Below are 18,712 nucleotides of genomic sequence, written 5' to 3'. Positions count from 1 at the left end.
GAGAAGTACAGCTGTGCAGGAGCGCGATGACAGTGTACACTGTGTAGATGACGTGGGACCCGTCATCCACACGAAGCACAAAAGGAGGATGGCATTGAAAGAAGAAGGGAGGCACGGACCAGGAACAGCGATGGCTATCGGACCGGACTGCCCCGCAGGTGTGTATAATAAAAGCTGTTTTTCTTCTTTTGATGGAGACCGGATTGGGGGCATATATATATGTTACTCGCACGCCACTAGGTTCAGATAGGGGCGAGACAGGTTACATGAATTCTTTGGAATCCTGGGGGAACCGTTACTCATGGCGACCATAGACCATGTGCTGCAGCTTCTCTCAGGCACACAGGGGTATTGACCCTCAGGCACAGACAAGTAGGTTGTTTCACTTGCTGACCAGACACACTTGACAAGAATCCTCATAAACGGTAGAACAGTAGCATTTAATAAGAAGCCGCACAGCCAGTGCAAGTTAAGACTTATGAGCCACAGGCTCCAGTGACAAACAGTACAGTTTCCTTAGCAGAACAGCAGTTCACATTCTTCCCAGTAGTACAGGACAGCACAGTTCTAATGCAAAGGCACATTAATGAACACAGCATTCTTTACAGCACAGTGCGATGGAGGAGGGGGGAGGGTTTGCTGAGGGAGATGATCCCTGTGACACCATTTCTTCCAGTCCTTATCTTTCTGCCTGACAATACTCTGCACTGCTAGTTCAGGAACTCTACCTGACCTGTGCTTAGCTTCACTCCTGACTTGAATCCCTTTCAGGTGCAGGGGCGCTTCTGTGAGATACAGAACACACACCATCTTTCTCTTCGGCTTCAGCCAGACAGTAAACAACTTCCCCACAATCCCCTGGGGCTCTGCTAAAAACTCTCCCTCTCTCCTGTGACTGTGTTAACCCCTCTAGTTGTTGGATGCTTTTAAAGCAACAGTGCTACTTCTGCATGTCGCATACAGCATACTGGAATGCTGTATATGAGGGCTGAAAGGTGGTGGTCTTATCTTATATGGGACAAACCTGGTGACAGGTTCCCTTTAACGCAGCACAAACTCTTAAATGGTTTCACACATTGCTGCGCCAGTAGTTTTACCTCATTTTCTGGAACAATTTCAAGGGTGCCAACACTTTCACATATATATATAAATAGAGTTAATACACATAATAGTTTTAATACATGTAATCCTATGCATACATTTTCTTGCCAGAGGTCAATAAAAAGGGTTTTGACCCATAACCATTTACTATGAGAATTGTCATGGTTACAAAGACCCCATGGGAGGCAAATATTCTTTTTGTTTTGGTTGCTTGGCTTGTTTCCACAGAAAAATATTAAAAAAAAAATCTATACAAAAATCTGCCCGACTTGCGGATATCATGACGGCTTCATCTGGACTAGCTATGGAGATTTTCCACAAGACATCCTATAAATGAAAACTTATAAATCATTCCAATGCACATTTCTATTAACTTATAGACCAATTAGAGGGGGACAGAAGGGGTTTGGAATAATATTTATGGTAGTTTATGGAGGTCATGGAATGGCCACTGGGGCATCAAGCACAGAAGGAAGAAAGTGAGTTCACCCTTACCTCTTCTGTATGGGAAACAGAGCAGGGACAGATACATAAGCTGGATGCAGATGGGAGGAAATGTTAACCCTCACACACACACAAAAAGACAAGGAGATGAGGACATTTTATTTCCTGGGGCAGGTGGCACAAAACAGTAAAGAGGAACGCACAAGCATGCAAGGACAGAGGAGACACAGAGTACATATTTCATCTCCTATCAGCCTGAGCTGACAGAAGAAGTTGCAGAGAGATGCAGCTGAACCAACTAGCTGCTCTCCTCATACTTAAAACAGCCGATTGTGCTGCGTTTCGGAGTTGATCAAGTGTCCTAGGAGAAGGTGCGGTGTGACAATTACATCCCCACTTACACCACTGCTGACCAAACTATTACTGGGACCAAGAATACCAGCTAACTGCCTTATGGTTAGGTGCTGCAGCCGGGTACACAAGTGTTCATTGCTTTCCTCACGCTGGCCTCCTCGCTTCTTCCTGCCAGCTCTTACCAATGGTAAGACTGCGACATCGTGGGGCTGGGGCTAAATACATCTTTTTGATTTGGACAAATCTAAATCGTGGTGTCATGGGTTTACCAAGACAAAGAGGGGCCAGAAGACTGCAGCGTCTGATTTCACGTACTAATCAGAAGCACTTCTTCATATTAACCCCTTTACCCCCGAGGGTGGTTTGCACGTTAATGACCGGGCCAATTTTTTCAATTCTCACCACTGTCACTTTATGAGGTAATTACTCTGGAACGCTTCAACAGATCCCGCTGATTCAGAGAATGTTTTTTCGTGACATATTGTACTTCATGATAGTGGTAAAATTTCTGCGATATCACTTGCGTTTATTTGAAAAAAATGGAAATTTGGCGAAAATTTAGCAATTTTCAAAATTTTAATTTTTATGCCCTTAAAATCAGAGTTACCGTATGTCACACAAAATAGTTAATAATCAACATTTCCCACATGTCTACTTTATATCAGCACAATTTTGGAACCAAATGTTTTTTTTAATAGGGAGCTATAAGGTTAAAAGATGATCAGCGATTTCTCATTTTTACAACAAAATTTACAAAACCATTTTTTTTAGGGACCACATCACATTTGAGTGGGTCTTTATGACAGAAAATACCCAAAAGTGACACCATTCTAAAAACTGCACCCCTCAAGGTGCTCAAAACCACATGCAAGAACTTTATTACAGGAATTTTTGGAATGTGGAAGAAAAAAATTAACATTTAAACTTTTTTCACAAAAATGTTACTTTAGACACAATTTTTTTTATTTTATTTTCGCAGGGGTAACAGGAAAAAATGGATCCCAAAATTTGTTGTGCAATTTCTCCTGAGCACACAGATACCCCATACGTGGGGAAAAAACACTGTTTGGGCGCACGGCAGAGCTTGGAAGAGAAGGAGCGCCATTTGACTTTTGAATGTAAAATTTGCTTGAATAATTAGCGGACGCCATGTTGCGTTTGGAGAGCCCCTGATGTGCCCAAACAGTGGAATCCCCCACAAGTGACATCATTTTGGAAACTAGACCCCTCAGGGAACTTATCCAGATGTGTGGTGAGCACCTTGAACCCCCAGGTGCTTCACAGGAGTTTAGAACATTGAGCCGTAAAAATAAAATTTTCACATTTTTCCCACAAAAATGTTTTTCGGCCCCCAATTTTGCATTTTCATAAGGGTAACAGAAGAAATTGCACCATGCAGTTTGTTGTGTAATTTCTCCTGAGTAAGCAGATACCCCATATGTGGGGGAAAACCACTGTTTGGGCGCACGGCAGGGTTCGGAAGGGAAGGAGAGCCATTTGACTTTTTGAATGTAAAATTTACATGAATACTTAGCGGATGTGCCCCTGATGTGCCTAAACAGTGGAAAAACCCCACAAGTGACATCATTTTGGAAACTAGACCCCTCAGGGAACTTATCTAGATGTGTGGTGAGCACCCTGAACCCCCAAGTGCTTGCAGAAGTTTATAACATGGAGCCGTGAAAATAAAAAAAATCAAACTTTTTCCACAAAAATAATGTTTCAGCCCCAATTTTTTTATTTTCACAAGGGTAAGAGCAGAAAATGGACCCCAAAAAACTGTTGTGCAATTTCTCCTGAATACGCCAATACCCCATATGTGGGGAAAATACAGTGTTTGGGCGCACGGCAGAGTTCAGAAGGGAAGGAGCATGGTGTGACTTTTTGAACGCAAAATTGGCTGGAATTGAGAGCGGAAACCATGTCGCGTTTGTCGAGCCCCTGATGTGCCTAAACAGTGGAAACCCCCCCCCCCACGAGTGACCCCATTTTGGAAACTACACCCCTCAAGGATTTTATGAAGGGGTATAGTGAACATTTTGAATCCAGACGTACGGCACAGAATTTGATAACATTAGGTCATCATATTGAATAAGCTGTCATTAGTCTTGAGCGCAAGTGCTCGCTACTTGAGTTTGCATCGGGTACTCAGGTATGCACGATGCATCATGGGTGCTCGAGTGACTTGCTCGAGTCCCCGCTCGCAAGTTTCATGGTTATTAGACACCCAAAAAAAACCAAACCATGCGGGGATCGCTCGTGCATGGCAGGCAATCCCCGCAAGGTTTTTTTTGGCCACGAAGAATATGGAGCAGAGACTTCAGCATGTCACTTGAGCACCCGCGATACTCAGTGCATTCCTGAGCACCCGATGCAAACTCAAGTAGAGAGCACTTGCGCTCAACACTAGTCGCCATATCGTCATGGTTTTTTTTTTTTTTTTTTTACTTTTGAAAAAAATCCCAGCCCCATCACAACCCTAGAGTTTATTTTTTACGCCGTTCCTCGTGCGGTATAAGTGATTAGACGGCTTTATTCGTCGGGTCGGTGCGATTACAGCGATACCAGAATCATATCGGGTTTTTATGACTGACAGCTGTCACACACTAAAAGACGCATTTTTTTTGCAAAATCTAGTTTTTGCATCGCCATATTTTGAGAGCTATAATTTTTCCATATTTTGGCCGACAGAGTCATGTCACGGCTTGTTTTTTGCGGGATGAGTTGACGTTTTTATTGGTGCCATTTTCAGGCACTTGACATTTTTTGATCGCTTTCTATTCCGATTTTTGGGAGGCAGAATAAACAAGAAACAGCAATTCCAGAATTTTTTTTTATGTTTTTTTTTTTATGCCGTTCCGCGTGTGGTAAAATTGATAAGGTAGCTTTATTCTTCGGATCAGTACGTTTACAGCGGTACCGCATTTATATTGTTTTTCTATGTTTGGTGCTTTTACACAATAAAAGCCATTTTATAGAAAAAATATTTTTTTGCATCGCTTTATTCTGAGAGCTATAACTTTTTTATTTTTCGGCTGATGGAGCTGTATGGAGGCTTATTTTTTGTGGGACAAGGTGACGTTTTCAGCGGTACCATTTTTATTTATATTCGTCTTTTTGATCGCGTGTTATTTCATTCTTTGTTTGGCAGTATGATGATAAAGCATTGTTTTTTTTTTGCTTTACCGTATTCACTAAAGGGGTTAACTAGTGGGACAGTTTTATAGGTCAGGTCGTTCCGGACGCAGCGATACCAAATATGTGTACTTTTATAGTTTTGTTTTTTCATAATATATTTTTTTTTTTTTATATATTTTTACAATTTTTTTTTCCATTTTTTAACACTTTTTGGACTTTTATTCTGTGTCCCACTCTGGAACTTTCACTTTTTTTATTCTGATCGCCTGAATAGCACAGGAATGCAGCACCATCCCTGTGCTATACAGGCTGTCAGTGCTGCACAGGGAGAAGATAGTTTGGTCATGCACTGCGCATGACCAAAGAATCTTCTTGCTGTCTGGTGACTCGGATGTTGTCATGACGACATCGGGTCGTCATATGGCAACATCCAGGAAGCCACGGCAGACAGAGCCGGAGGCCGGAAGAGGAGGTGAGTATTCCGATCACCTCCCCTTGCCACTGCAATGCTGCGATCGACTTCGATCGCAGCATTGAGGAGGTTAATGTGCCGGGAGCGGTGCGGGACTGCTCCCTGCACATAGTACCGGGTGTCAGCTGTGACTATCAGCTGACACCCGGCAGTGATCGCCCCACACCGCTTGTGTGCAGGGCGATTGCCATATGACCTAATAGTACGCCATTGGTCCAATCGGCCCAGGTCACCAAGATGTACTATTAGGTCATACAGTACAGACCAAAAGTTTGGACACACCTTCTCATTTAAAGATTTTTCTGTATTTTCATGACTATGAAAATTGTACATTCACACTGAAGGCATCAGAAACCGGAAATGGTTTTCACTTCACAGGTGTGCCCTGTCAGGTTTAATAAGTGGGATTTCTTGCCTTATAAATGGGGCTGCTAGGAAACCACTGCTAAGGACAGGCAACAAGCAGAAGAGACTTGTTTGGGCTAAAGAACACAAGGAATGGACATTAGACCAGTGGAAATCTGTGCTTTGGTCTGATGAGTCTAAATTTGAGATCTTTGGTTCCAACCACCGTGTCTTTGTGCGACGCAGAAAAGGTGAACGGATGGACTCTACATGCCTGGTTCCCACCGTGAAGCATGGAGGAGGAGGTGTGATGGTGTGGGGGTGCTTTACTGGTGACACGGTTGGGGATTTATTCAAAACTGAAGGCATACTGAACCAGCATGGCTACCACAGCATCTTGCAGCGGCATGCTATTCCATCCGGTTTGCATTTAGTTGGACCATCATTTATTTTTCAACAGGACAATGACCCCAAACACACCTCCAGGCTGTGTAAGGGCTATTTGACCAAGAAGGAGAGTGATGGGGTGCTACGCCAGAAGACCTGGCCTCCACAGTCACCAGACCTGAACCCAATCGAGATGGTTTGGGGTGAGCTGGACCGCAGAGTGAAGGCAAAAGGGCCAACAAGTGCTAAGCATATCTGGGAACTCCTTCAAGATTGTTGGAAGACCATTTCCGGTGACTACCTCTTGAAGCTCATCAAGAGAATGCCAAGAGTGTGCAAAGCAGTCATCAAAGTAAAAGGTGGCTACTTTGAAGAACCTAGAATATAAGACATATTTTCAGTTGTTTCACACTTTTTTGTTAAGTATATAATTCCACATGTGTTAATTCATAGTTTTGATGCTTTCAGTGTGAATGTACAATTTTCAAAGTCATGAAAATACAGAAAAATATTTAAATGAGAAGGTGTGTCCAAACTTTTGGTCTGTACTGTACGTCAGAAAGGGGTTAAACGGTACAGGTTTCTGTTAGCTGTGCAGGGATTAAACTGTTCAGCTTAGAGTCTCTGAAGCTTTCCTGCTTGGATGATCTCAGCTGTTCAGTACTGGCCACTCCCCTCTCGCATTTATACTTGTTGCTGGCAATCTGGTTTGCCAGTGTTAGTTTCATACCACCTGGTGTGGAGTGGAGGTGGCATCGGTTGTTGGTAGAGGCGTTTGGAGTGTTGAAATGTGACTGCTGCAAGGAGTTTTGCATGTGGGCAAATCCTCATCCTCTCCTATTTTGTTTTCCTTTTTCTCCCTGGTGTTTCTCTTTGTTGTCCGTGAGTGCATATTTGTATGGTTGATATTTTCATTTATCCCTGCAGGTCCGCCCTTGTTAGTCTGGTTTGTGTATATTCATACACTAGTACTTCCCACTTCCCTGGGTGGGGGAGGGGGACAGATATAGGGCTGATTAAGGAGTACAGCAAGGTACATGGCCCCGGCGTCTTCATCATCAGTAGTAATCCAGGGATAGCTAGGGCGCCACTAGCGTTAGGGACAAGAAAGGAGATCCGGGCCCTGGGTAATCCGACAGAGTTTTGACATGTCGAGCATGCACATGGCAAATAAATTGAATTAGTTTGATTGCCTAGCCTTACTTTCCAGCAACTTTTCATAAGAAACTGTTGTCTGTATGTACTTAATGAAAAAAGCCATTTCTGACCATTACATGTTTTATATCCTGCATTGTCACCAGTTTCCCCCTCTGCAGACTCTCTCTAATTTGCAATTGACTCTAAGCTTGTGACTAGCTGAAGATCTCTCACTTATTCACAGCACAGCAGTGATTCCTGCTTTTTGCTCCTGGTAACCCCCAGACAGAAAAGTAGCAGTGTGCAGGTAATTAATTATACAGCAGCAATGAGGCATGTAGATGTAAATCCAGCTCTAGGGTGAGATCAAAGACTTGTTACAAAGCAGAGTATGATATGTCTGTTCCTCACTCCTTCCACTAGAGTTCTAGTCCTCTTCCTTTTTGAAGAGACAATTTGGTGTGAAAAAGTATTTGCCCCCTTCCTGATTTCTTATTTTTTTATATGTTTGTCATACTTAAATATTTCAGATCACAAAACAAATTTAAATATTAAACAAAGAAAACACAAGTAAACACAAAATGCAGTTTTTAAATGAAGGTCTTTATTATTAAGGGAAAAAGAAATCCAAACCTACAGGCCCTGTGTGAAAAAGTGACTGTCCCTAAACCTAATAACTGGTTGGGCCACCCTTAGCAGCAACAGCTGCAATTAAGCGTTTGCGATAACTGGCAGTCATTTACAACGCCCTGGAGGAATTTTGGCCCACTTACCTTTGACCTTTGCAAAATTGTTGTAATTCAGCCACATTGGACGGTTTCCGAGCATCAACTGCCTTTTTAAAGATCATGCCACAGCATCTCAATCGGATTAAGGTTAGGACTTTGATTATGCCACTCCACTTTGTTAATTTAAGCCATTCAGAGGTGGACTTGCTGGTATGTTTTGGATTATTGTCCTGCTGTATAACCCAAGTGCGCTTCAGCTTGAGGTCACGAACAGATGGCTGGGCATTCTTCTCCAGGATTTTTTGGTAGACAGCAGAATTCATGGTTCCATTTGCCATAGCAAGTCTTCCAGGTCCTGAAGTAGCAAAACAGCCCCAGACCATCACACTACCACCACCATATTTTACTGTTGGTATGAGGTTCATTTTCTGAAATGCTGTGCTACTTCTACACCAGATGCAATGGAACATACACCTTCCAAAAAGTTCACGTTTTGTCTAGTCAGTCCACAGAGTATTCTCCCAAAAGTCTTGGAGATTATCAAGATGTTTTCTGGCAAAATGGAGACTAGCTTTTATTTTCTTTTTCGTCAGCAGTGGTTTTCGTCTTGGAACTCTGCCACGCATGCCATTTTTGCCTAGTCTCTTTCTTATGGTGGAGTCATGAACACTGACCTTAAATGAGGCAAGTGAGGCCTGCAGTTCTTTGGTTGTTGTTGTGGCGTCTTTTGTGGCCTCTTGGAGGAGTTGTTGCTGCGCTCTTGGGGTAATTTTGGATGGTCGGCTGGTCACTCCTGGAAAGGTTCACCACTGTTCCAGGTTTTCACCATTTGTGGATAATGGCTCTCACTGTAGTTCACTGGAGTCCCAAAGCTTTAGAAATGGTTTTATATCATTTTCCAGACTGATAAATCTCAATTCAATTACTTTGTTTCTCATTTGTTCCTGAATTTTTTTGGATCACAGCATGATTTCTAGCTTTCGAGGAAATTTTGGTCTACTTCACTTTGTCAGGCAGGTCCTATTTAAGTGATTTATTGATTGAGACCAGGTGTGGCAGTGATCAGGCCTGTGAGTGGCTAGGGAAATTGAACTCAGCTTCCCAAAGATGCGATAAACCACAGATAATTTATGTTTTAAGAAGGGGGGAGGGGAGGGGGAAAATCACTTCTTCACACAGGGCCCTGTAGGTTTGGATTTCTTTTTCCCTTAATAATAAAAGACCCTCATTTAAAAACTGCATTTCGTGTTTACTTGTGTTATCTTTGTCTAATATTTTAATTTGTTTTGTGAACTGAAACATTTAAGTGTGACAAACATGCAAAAGAATAAGCAATCAGGAAGGGGGCAAACACTTTTTTTTTTTTTTAACAATTGTGCATATATATATTATATATATTACACATACATTGTTATGCTGTATATATGTGTATTGCTTAATATGGTCTACCAGATCATTTCAGGTTCATCAAAAAATTTTAAGATTATAGCTAGGATTTGCTTATCTAAAATCTCTTCAGATGCAGTGCAATATCACATTTATAAGAGATTGAGGTCTTATTATAATCAGCCATATTGTTCTTAGTCAACCATCTTACAATTGAAAACTTGGTTGAAATGACCTCTATCCTTGTAGCTTTACATGTTAAATGTATCCCTTCATGGAGATAAAGGAATTGACTAATACATCGTGGCACATGTTAGTGTAAGATTCCAGAGAATATGTGCACACATGGATTCGCAGAACCAATAGCCTCACAGGTTAACAGTGCTGTCAAAGCGCTAAGATTTATGCATTTAGTTCAATCCTTAGAAGCTGTAGGTGTCACATATTGACATATTTAAAGCCAACATGGAGCCTTGCAGTCTGTGTTTGATTTAACCACAGGCCCGTAAATTATGTCAATATGTGATATAATGAGGTTTCTTTGTTCTGTGTTAAAATTGTATAAACCCCCTGTGAACAGAGCTGAGGATCGCACCCCAGCTCCGCTGCCCTATGGGTTCAACATCACACCGCCTGTACTTCTCATCCCTCAGTGATCTGTTCGGTTGCTTGTCTGAAGAAATCGCTGTCTCTGCTCAAGAAGACTTGTCTAAGGAGTCACTTGCGATAATTTCCAACAACATTCTGCTACTATTCATTTGCTACTTTGTACTTGCTGGAGATTTGGCGATTGGGAGTCCCACCAATGTCAAGGAAGAGGGGATTCTTTAGTCAGGCCAGCACATTTAGACAACAATAATCAAATTCAACCACATCGTCAACTCTTTATTTCCCCCACCATTACCTCTTCAGATGAGCTCATCTTTCCACCTGTAAGCCCAGGAACCATAGGATTCATCAAATGTATGCGCTTTGTGTAACCCAGAGCGGGAAGGTACTAAATGGGAAGAAAAAAAAAATATAAAGTAAATCAACCTGTAAACATGTTATTCTAACTTTTATCTATCATGTACCCATAACACAGTTTCCGCAGAACCTCAGAATATTGCATATGAGATAAGAAAGTATTAGATTGAGTATGAAACCTTGAATACGAGATAAGATTGGTTACTACTAAACCAAATGTAGAACAGAGAGAAAGGCTGTGTGCCCACGTAGCGTTTTTCAAGCGTTTATGCTGCGGAATTTCCGCAGCGGAAAAGCTTGTTAAACGCTAGGTAATCCGCACCCCATGGTCCCCAAGGGGATTCCGCATGTTCTATGCACATGATGCGGATTTTTCCGCAGCTTTTATGCTGCGTACAAAAATCCGCAGCATGTCATTTAATTTTGCGGAAGCGCAGCGGAACTCCCGCCATTGACTTGCATTGAAACGCATAGAAACCGCGACTGTACATTTCTACAAGCGGCTTCTATGCGTTTCTATGTGCGGATGGTACCCAGTTCTGGAGGAGAGGAGACTCTCATCCAGACCTGGGTACCATTGTACCTGTAAAAAAAAGAATAAAATAACAAAGTTATATTCACCTGTCCGGCGGCTTCTCTCTGAATGCCGGCATCGCTTGAGGACCTGCGGTGACGTCACAGTCATGTGACCGCAGGCCCTTCACCGCTCTGTCTCGCGATATGCCGGCAGCCGGGAATCAGCCAGGAAGCAGCGCTGCAGCCACGCCGGGCATCGAGGGTGAGTATAGCTTTATTTGTTTTAATTTTTACGGTTCACACTGTATAAATCCATGCTGTTTGCATGGATTTATACAGTGTGACCTAGTTGTCAAGCACTTTCCAAGTGATGCTATCGCCTGGAAAGCGCTTGTCAATCTGCATGCGGAAACGCATGTGAATCCGCATGTATTCTGCAGGAAAAACGCATGCACAATCTGCATGCGTTTTTTCTGCCAGGGAGATGCAGAAATGCTGCAGAAATGTTCTGCTTCATTTCTGCATCGTGGGCACATAGCGTAAAACCATTAACTTTTCTATATCAGTAGATACAGGGTACAGTTCCGTAATATGCATGGAGCCATCTGTAACCAGATGAAACCTTTAGGAGAAAGATACTGATCACACTGAGGTTATTGTATAATCAATGGCCTGCAAACAGCACAATACCAACTCACATGCGAATATACACCATCAAGGAGAAAACTAAGTAATTCCACAGCGGCTTTTTCAGTTTTGTTTTACAGAATTTGCCATGGTGGGATGGCTTTTATGTCTTTTAGGTCTTTTTGATCAAAATACTGTTAACTAAGTACCCCATGTTATTTACATGTACTATTACTATTTTCTTATTTATTTGTTGTAGGTTCTATGATCATTTTGTTTTTTTCTTGGGTTTTGTCTGTGAAATGGCCACAGTGTGAACGTGCTCTTACACTTTGAACATATACCAGTTTACAGTCTGGCTCATTTCTTTGGTTTTGCTGCAATCTCTTGCACTTTGTACAATCTGAGGATGTAGTTGTTATGATCTGCAACATGTACTAAGGAAAGATAAAGGAAAACTGTCCCTACAGTAAGACTAAGCTGAATCCCTACGATGTAGCGGGCTGCCTGTTCCTAGCGAACAGACCCGCCTTAGTCCTCGGATAGTCTGAAAGAAGACCTATAGCATAAAGGGAGGGGTCCCTAAAAGAACTAAGGACTAGAAAAAAATGGGACACCTCCTAAACAGAGAAGTTGTTGCAGAACACAAAAAAGACAAAACAGACAAAAAGGTACTAGATGTCCCAGAAGGACCAAACAAACTGACAGAGAAAGGCAAAGAAGTACCTGGCTAGAGAAACAGTCAAACACTGAAGTCCAGCACAGCCAAAAAGGCAGAGCTGGAATATAAAGGCAGATGGTCACGTGGGAGAGATGGGGCATCCGCGATGGCAATAAGTATTAACACCCGACCCCAATGTTTAGTTCTCCAATACTATAGAACAGTCACTACCGACCTAGAGGATTCTTGGTGGAATCAAATGACACATCTTACTAAAACGGTCCACGACCACCCCGATGACAGTAAAACCCTCGGACACAGGAAGATCAGTAATAAAATCCATTGTGAGATGTGTCCAAGGGGCACTAGGAACCTCCAGAGGGCAAAGCAACCCCGCAGCAGGGGTATGTGAAGCTTTTGACCTAGCACACACAGTACATTGACGCACCCACTTGATGACTTCCTTCTGCCATCCAGGCCAGCAAAAACTGCGACTGATAAGTCTCTTAGTCTCCGAAATTCCTGGATGACCTGCCATCCGAGACTCATGACACTCCACAAACAAATCTCTCCTAAAGGCTCTAGGCACGAACAACCTCCCATGGGGAGTGTTAGATGGAGCATCATCTTGAGCTTTCAGAATCCCATTCTCCAAAACGGAGTCCAATGCCGCCACCACAACTCCTTTCTGTAAAATGCTCTCCTCCTCCTCAGCACCGACCGTAGGAGAGAAGCTGCGAGATAAAGCATCGACTTTAACATTCTTAGTACCAGGGATATAGGTAACAGAAAAATGAAACAGAAAAAAAAAGTGCCCACCTAGCTTGAAGGGCATTCAAGCGCTTGGCAGCATCCAGATAGATCAAATTCTTATGATCTGTGAAAACCTGAATAGGAAATCTAGCGCCTTCCAAAAAATGATGCCAATGTTCAAACGCAAGTTTGATAGCCAGCAACTCCCGATTTCCAACATCATAATTCAGTTCGGTTTCCGAAAACTTTTTCGAAAAGAAGGCCAAAAGATGTACTCCATCCTTGTTCTCCTGAGACAAAACTGCTCCGACCCCCACCAAAAAAGGCTTGGTCTCATCAGGCTGCATAAGGATAGGGGCAGAACTGAACCTCTCTTTGAGATACTCAAACGCTTCAATGACCACAGTAATCCACTGGACCGTATTCGCACCTTTCCTGGTGAGATCGGTCAGAGGCTTAACAATTACAGAAAAATTCTTAATGAATTTCCTATAATAATTGGCAAAACCCAAAAAGCTCTGTATAGATTTCAGACCAATAGGCCTAGGCCATTCCTGCACAGCCTGAACCTTCACCGAGTCCATCTCAAAGCCCTCGCTGAAGACAATGTTGCCCAAAAAACTAATTTTCTGCACAGCGAACTCACATTTCTCCAGCTTGGCAAAGAGTGAATTATCACTCAATAACTGCAAAACTTCACGTACACTCTGCCAATGGGACTCTAGATCTGGTGAATAAATCAAAATGTCATCCAAATACACAACCACATTCTTATCAATCAAAGGTCTCAGGATGTCATTAAGAAGGTTCTGAAAAAATGCAGGTGCATTGGTAAGACCAAAAGGAATCACCAGATTCTCAAAATGACCTACCGGAGTGTTAAAAGCAGTTTTCCATTCATCACCCTCCTTCACTCGTAACAAATTGTATGCCCCCCAGAGATCAATTTTAGAGAACCACTTGGCCCCCACCAAGTGGTTAAACAAGTCAGGAATTAACGGCAATGGGTAGGAATTGCGTACGGTAATCTTATTAATTTCACGAAAATCCAGACATGGACGTAAACCCCCGTCCTTTTTTTTTTAACAAAGAAAAATCCAACTGCCACAGGCGACTTAGAAGGTTTAATGTGACCAGCAGCCAGGCTAGTCTCTATGTACTCCTCCAAAGCCTTTCTTTCAGGGAAAGTCAGATTAAACAAGCGACTCTTAGGAAGAGTAGCTCCAGGAACAAACTCAATGGCGCAATCATAATCCCTATGAGGAGGTAAAACTTGCGATTCCTCCTCTGAAAAAACCCTCCAAAAATCTTGAATAGGTACAGGTAATTCCCCTTTTTCCACAGCCGCAATGCGACCATTACAACATTTATCATAGCACTTCGGACTCCAAGACTTTATCATATTAGTAGACCAGTCCAGCAAAGGATTGTGCAGTTTTAACCAAGGCAAACCTAAAACGACCGGAAAGGGTAAATTATCTAATACAACCAAGTCCAAAGTTTCTTGGTGAACTCCATTGATAGTGAGGGGAAACGCAGCAACCTTGTGAGTAATACATTTCAAGGGAGTGTTATCAATTGCAATCACAGAAATAGGTGATGACAAAGCTTTGGATTTCAATTGAAGGTTTTCCAAATACCCTTTATCAATCACATTAAGTGTTGAACCACAATCCACAAATACCTGAAATTCAATCAAATTTTCCTGCAAAGTAGTACTCCCAGGAAGAAATACTCCTGCAGAGCATAAACAAGCTATACGGGCGTAACTGACCTTTTTTTTTTCTTTACTTAAACGAAGCTCACAATACTTAATCAAATGGTCAGCTTTACCACAATAAAGACACAATCCCTCGGCGAACCTCCGGTCTCTTTCCTGAGAGGGGAGAGACTTCGCCCCAACCTCCATCGGTTCTCCGTCGTCAGAGCAGATTTTCTGGGGACTAGGACCTGGCATTACAGGAGTCTTTACCTCATTCTGTCTAAATCTCAGTCTCCTAGCCACACGAACAGCTAATTGCATGGCATCCTGCAGAGTCTCAGGTGCGGGGAAAGCAATTAGCAAATCCTTAACCCTTTCACTCAGACCAGCAAGAAATAGACATTTCAGAGCCGGATCATTCCATTTAACTTCTGAGGCCCGTCTTCTGAAGTGTGTGCAATAATTTTCAACATCACCTGACCCCTGATTCAAACGCCTGAGTTCTGCCTCAGCAGATGAGATTCGATCAGAATCGTCATATAATAGCCCCATAGCAGAAAAAAATTCTTCTACAGACCTTAAACGTGGATCATTAAGTTGGAGAGAGAAGGCCCACCCCTGTGGTTCTTTGCGCAAAAGTGACATAATAAAACCAATGCGCTGTGATTCATTCCCAGAGGACCTTGGTCTCAAACAAAAATATAACAAACAAGCATTTTTAAAGGAAAAAAAATCTTGCTGTTTACCATAAAAAACATCAGGCAGTCCTACCTTGGGTTTGACAAAATGCGCTCCAGAACAGCTACTCACGTGTTGCTAGAACTTGGCTACCTCCAGAGACAATCCCTGCAGGCGTTGAGCCAAATCCTGAACGGAAACCATACTGATGCCCGAATTTCTTTCCTTTTAGTTTTTTTTGGGCTGGACTTACTGTTATTATCTGCAACATGTACTAAGGAAAGATAAGGGAAAACTGTCCCTACAGTAAGACTAAACTGAATCCCTACGATGTAGCGGGCTGCCTGTTCTTAGCGAACAGACCCGCCTTAGTCCTCGAATAGTCTGAACGAAGACTTATAGCATGAGGGGAGGGGTCCCTAAAAGAACTAAAGACTGGAGCAAAAATGGGACACTGTTATGTTCTGCTACCAGAGCTAAGGAAAGAGAGGAGATCTGTCCCTACGATAGAACTCAGCTTAATCCCTACGATGTAACAGGGGACCTGATCCTGCGATCAGACCTGCTAAAGTCCTAAGCTAGTCTGTACGGAGACCTATAGATGTGGGGAGGGAATCCCTACAAGTACTAAGGACTGGGAGGAATATGGGACACCTCCTAACAGAAATAGTAGCAGACAGACGAACAAACAAAATATATAGAACATAGAGGTCAGTAGACCAAGCAAACTAACAGAGCAAGACACAGAGCACAGGCTAGCTAGAAAGTAGATATACAATGAAGTCCAGCAAAGCCAGAAGGGCGGAGCAGGCTTAAATAGGCCAACAAGGTCATGTGACCAGCAAAGGAAAAAAAAACTAAGAGCAAGGTTCTAACAGTACCCCCCCATCTAAGAGGATCCTCCGGATCCCCTAGGACCAGGCTTATCAGGAAATCTCCTGTGAAACGCTCTGATAAGTCTGGACGCGGAAACATCATCCGACCTCACCCAAGAGTTATCCTCGGGTCCGAAACCTTTCCAGGCCACAAGATACTGCAAACTACCTCTATACAGTCTAGAGTTAAGGATGCGAGAAATTTCATATTCCCCGTCCTCCACCACCGGAGGAACAGAGGCAGAGGCGTCACAATCCGATACAACAGCTTTTTTCAACAGAGAGACATGAAATACCGGATTAATTCTCCAGGAGGTAGGAACCTCCAACCTAACAGCAGATTGGTTGACAACCTGAAGCACCTTAAAGGGCCCTACAAACTTGGGACCCAATTTCTTAGAAGGAATCCTCAACCGCAGATTCCTAGAGGACAACCAAACCATGTCACCAACAGCGAACAAAACCTCCTGTCGTTTCCTATCAAAGTAGTCCTTAGATTTTCTGTTGGCCTCCTGAAGATTACCACGCACATCCGTCCAAACTCTCTCCAAATCACCGGAAAAATTCTCCTCCTCAGGCACGGCAGATCCCAACTTGGAGAACGACCCAAACGACGGATGTCTCCCAGAACAACAAAAAAAAGGCGAACAACCAGCAGAAGAAGATGTATGATTGTTCAGAGCAAATTCAGCAAGTGGCAGAAACTCAGACCACCCCTCTTGATTGTCTGTCACAAAACAACGCAAGAACTGCTCAACATCCTGGTTTTTCCTTTCTGTCTGGCCATTAGATTCAGGATGATATCCGGACGAGAACGATAAATGAACTCCCAACCTGTCACAAAAGGCACGCCAAAAACGAGCCACGAACTGAGGACCCCTATCAGAAACAATGTCAGTAGGAACGCCATGAAGTCTGACAATTTCCTTGACAAAGGCCTTAGCGAGAGTTTTAGCGCAGGGCAGTTTGACAAAGGGAACCAAGTGACACATCTTGCTAAAACGGTCCACGACCACCCAGATGACAGTAAAACCCTCAGAGGGGGGAAGGTCAGTTATAAAGTCCATAGCCAAATGTGTCCAAGGAGCACTGGGAACCTCCAAAGGACAAAGCAACCCCGCAGCAGGAGTATGTGAGGAGTTAGATCTAGCACATATAGTACATTGACGCACCCACTTAATGACTTCCTTCTGCCATCCAGGCCACCAAAAACTGCGACCCACCAGTCTCTTGGTCTCAGAGATTCCGGGATGACCTGCCAACCGAGATTCGTGACACTCAACAAACAAATCTCTCCTAAAGGTCCCAGGCACAAATAACCTCCCATGAGGAGTGTTAGAAGGGGCATTCTCCTGTGCTTTAAGAATCTCATTTTCCAAAACGGAGTCCAAAGCAGCTATCACAACACCTTCTTGTAAAATGTTCTCCTCTTTCTCAGCACCGACTATGGGAGAAAAACTGCGAGACAAGGCATCCGCCTTAACATTCTTAGTACCAGGGATGTAAGTAACGGAGAAATTAAACCGCGAGAAAAACAGTGCCCACCTAGCCTGACGGGCATTCAGGCGCTTGGCAGCATCAAGATATATCAGATTTTTATGATCTGTAAGAACCTGAACGGGAAATTCCGCACCTTCCAAGAAGTGGCGCCAGTGTTCAAATGCGAGTTTAATAGCCAATAATTCCCGATTACCAATATCGTAATTCAATTCAGTCTCCGAAAATTTTTTTGAAAAAAAGGCACAGGGATGTAATCCATCCCCGTTATCCTGAGACAATACTGCGCCAACCCCCACAGAGGAAGCATCAACCTCAACCAAAAACGGCCTAGTAACATCAGGCTGCATAAGGATGGGAGCAGAGGTGAACCTCTCCTTGAGATACACAAAAGCTTCAATGGCCTCAGAAGACCACTGAACAGCATCAGCACCTTTCCTGGTGAGATCAGTCAGAGGTTTGACAATACTAGAAAAATTTTTTATGAATTTTCTGTAGTAATTGGCGAAACCCAAAAACCTCTGTATCGATTTCAAACCAATAGGCCTAGGCCATTCCTGCACAGCCTGAACCTTAACCGGATCCATCTCAAAACCTTTGCTGGAGATAATGTAGCCCAAAAAACTAATTCTCTGTACAGCAAACTCACATTTCTCCAGCTTAGCAAAAAGCGAATTGTCCATTAATAACTGTAATACCTCACGCACGCTCCGCCAATGAGACTCCAGATCCGGCGAATAAATCAAAATGTCATCCAAATACACAACCACATTTTTGCTGATCAAAGGTCTAAGGATGTCATTAATCAGATTCTGAAAAAATGCAGGAGCATTAGTAAGACCAAAAGGCATAACCAGATTCTCAAAATGACCCACAGGAGTGTTAAAAGCAGTCTTCCATTCGTCACCCTCCTTCATGCGCAACAGATTGTATGCCCCCTTAAGG

General features: G+C 43.0%; 1 protein-coding gene across 4 annotated transcripts in view; it reads right to left on the bottom strand.

Moving 5' to 3' along the window:
- The window catches only part of YARS1 (tyrosyl-tRNA synthetase 1), an 80,346-nt gene that overhangs the window by 10,592 nt on the left and 51,042 nt on the right, over window positions 1-18,712 (bottom strand). For all 4 annotated transcript variants that reach the window (XM_073665664.1, XM_073665667.1, XM_073665666.1 and 1 more), the window contains exon 7: window positions 10,397-10,489. In XM_073665664.1, the coding sequence (XP_073521765.1) occupies window positions 10,397-10,489 (93 nt within the window). The remainder of the gene's footprint in view (window positions 1-10,396; window positions 10,490-18,712) is intronic.

This window comes from Phyllobates terribilis, unplaced genomic scaffold, assembly GCF_046119375.1.
Source record: "Phyllobates terribilis strain yellow unplaced genomic scaffold, ASM4611937v1 Scaffold_2__4_contigs__length_985480577, whole genome shotgun sequence".
NCBI lineage: Eukaryota > Metazoa > Chordata > Amphibia > Anura > Dendrobatidae > Phyllobates > Phyllobates terribilis.
Note: the sequence above shows the minus strand (reverse complement) of the source record. Positions and strands in the feature narration are given on the sequence as shown.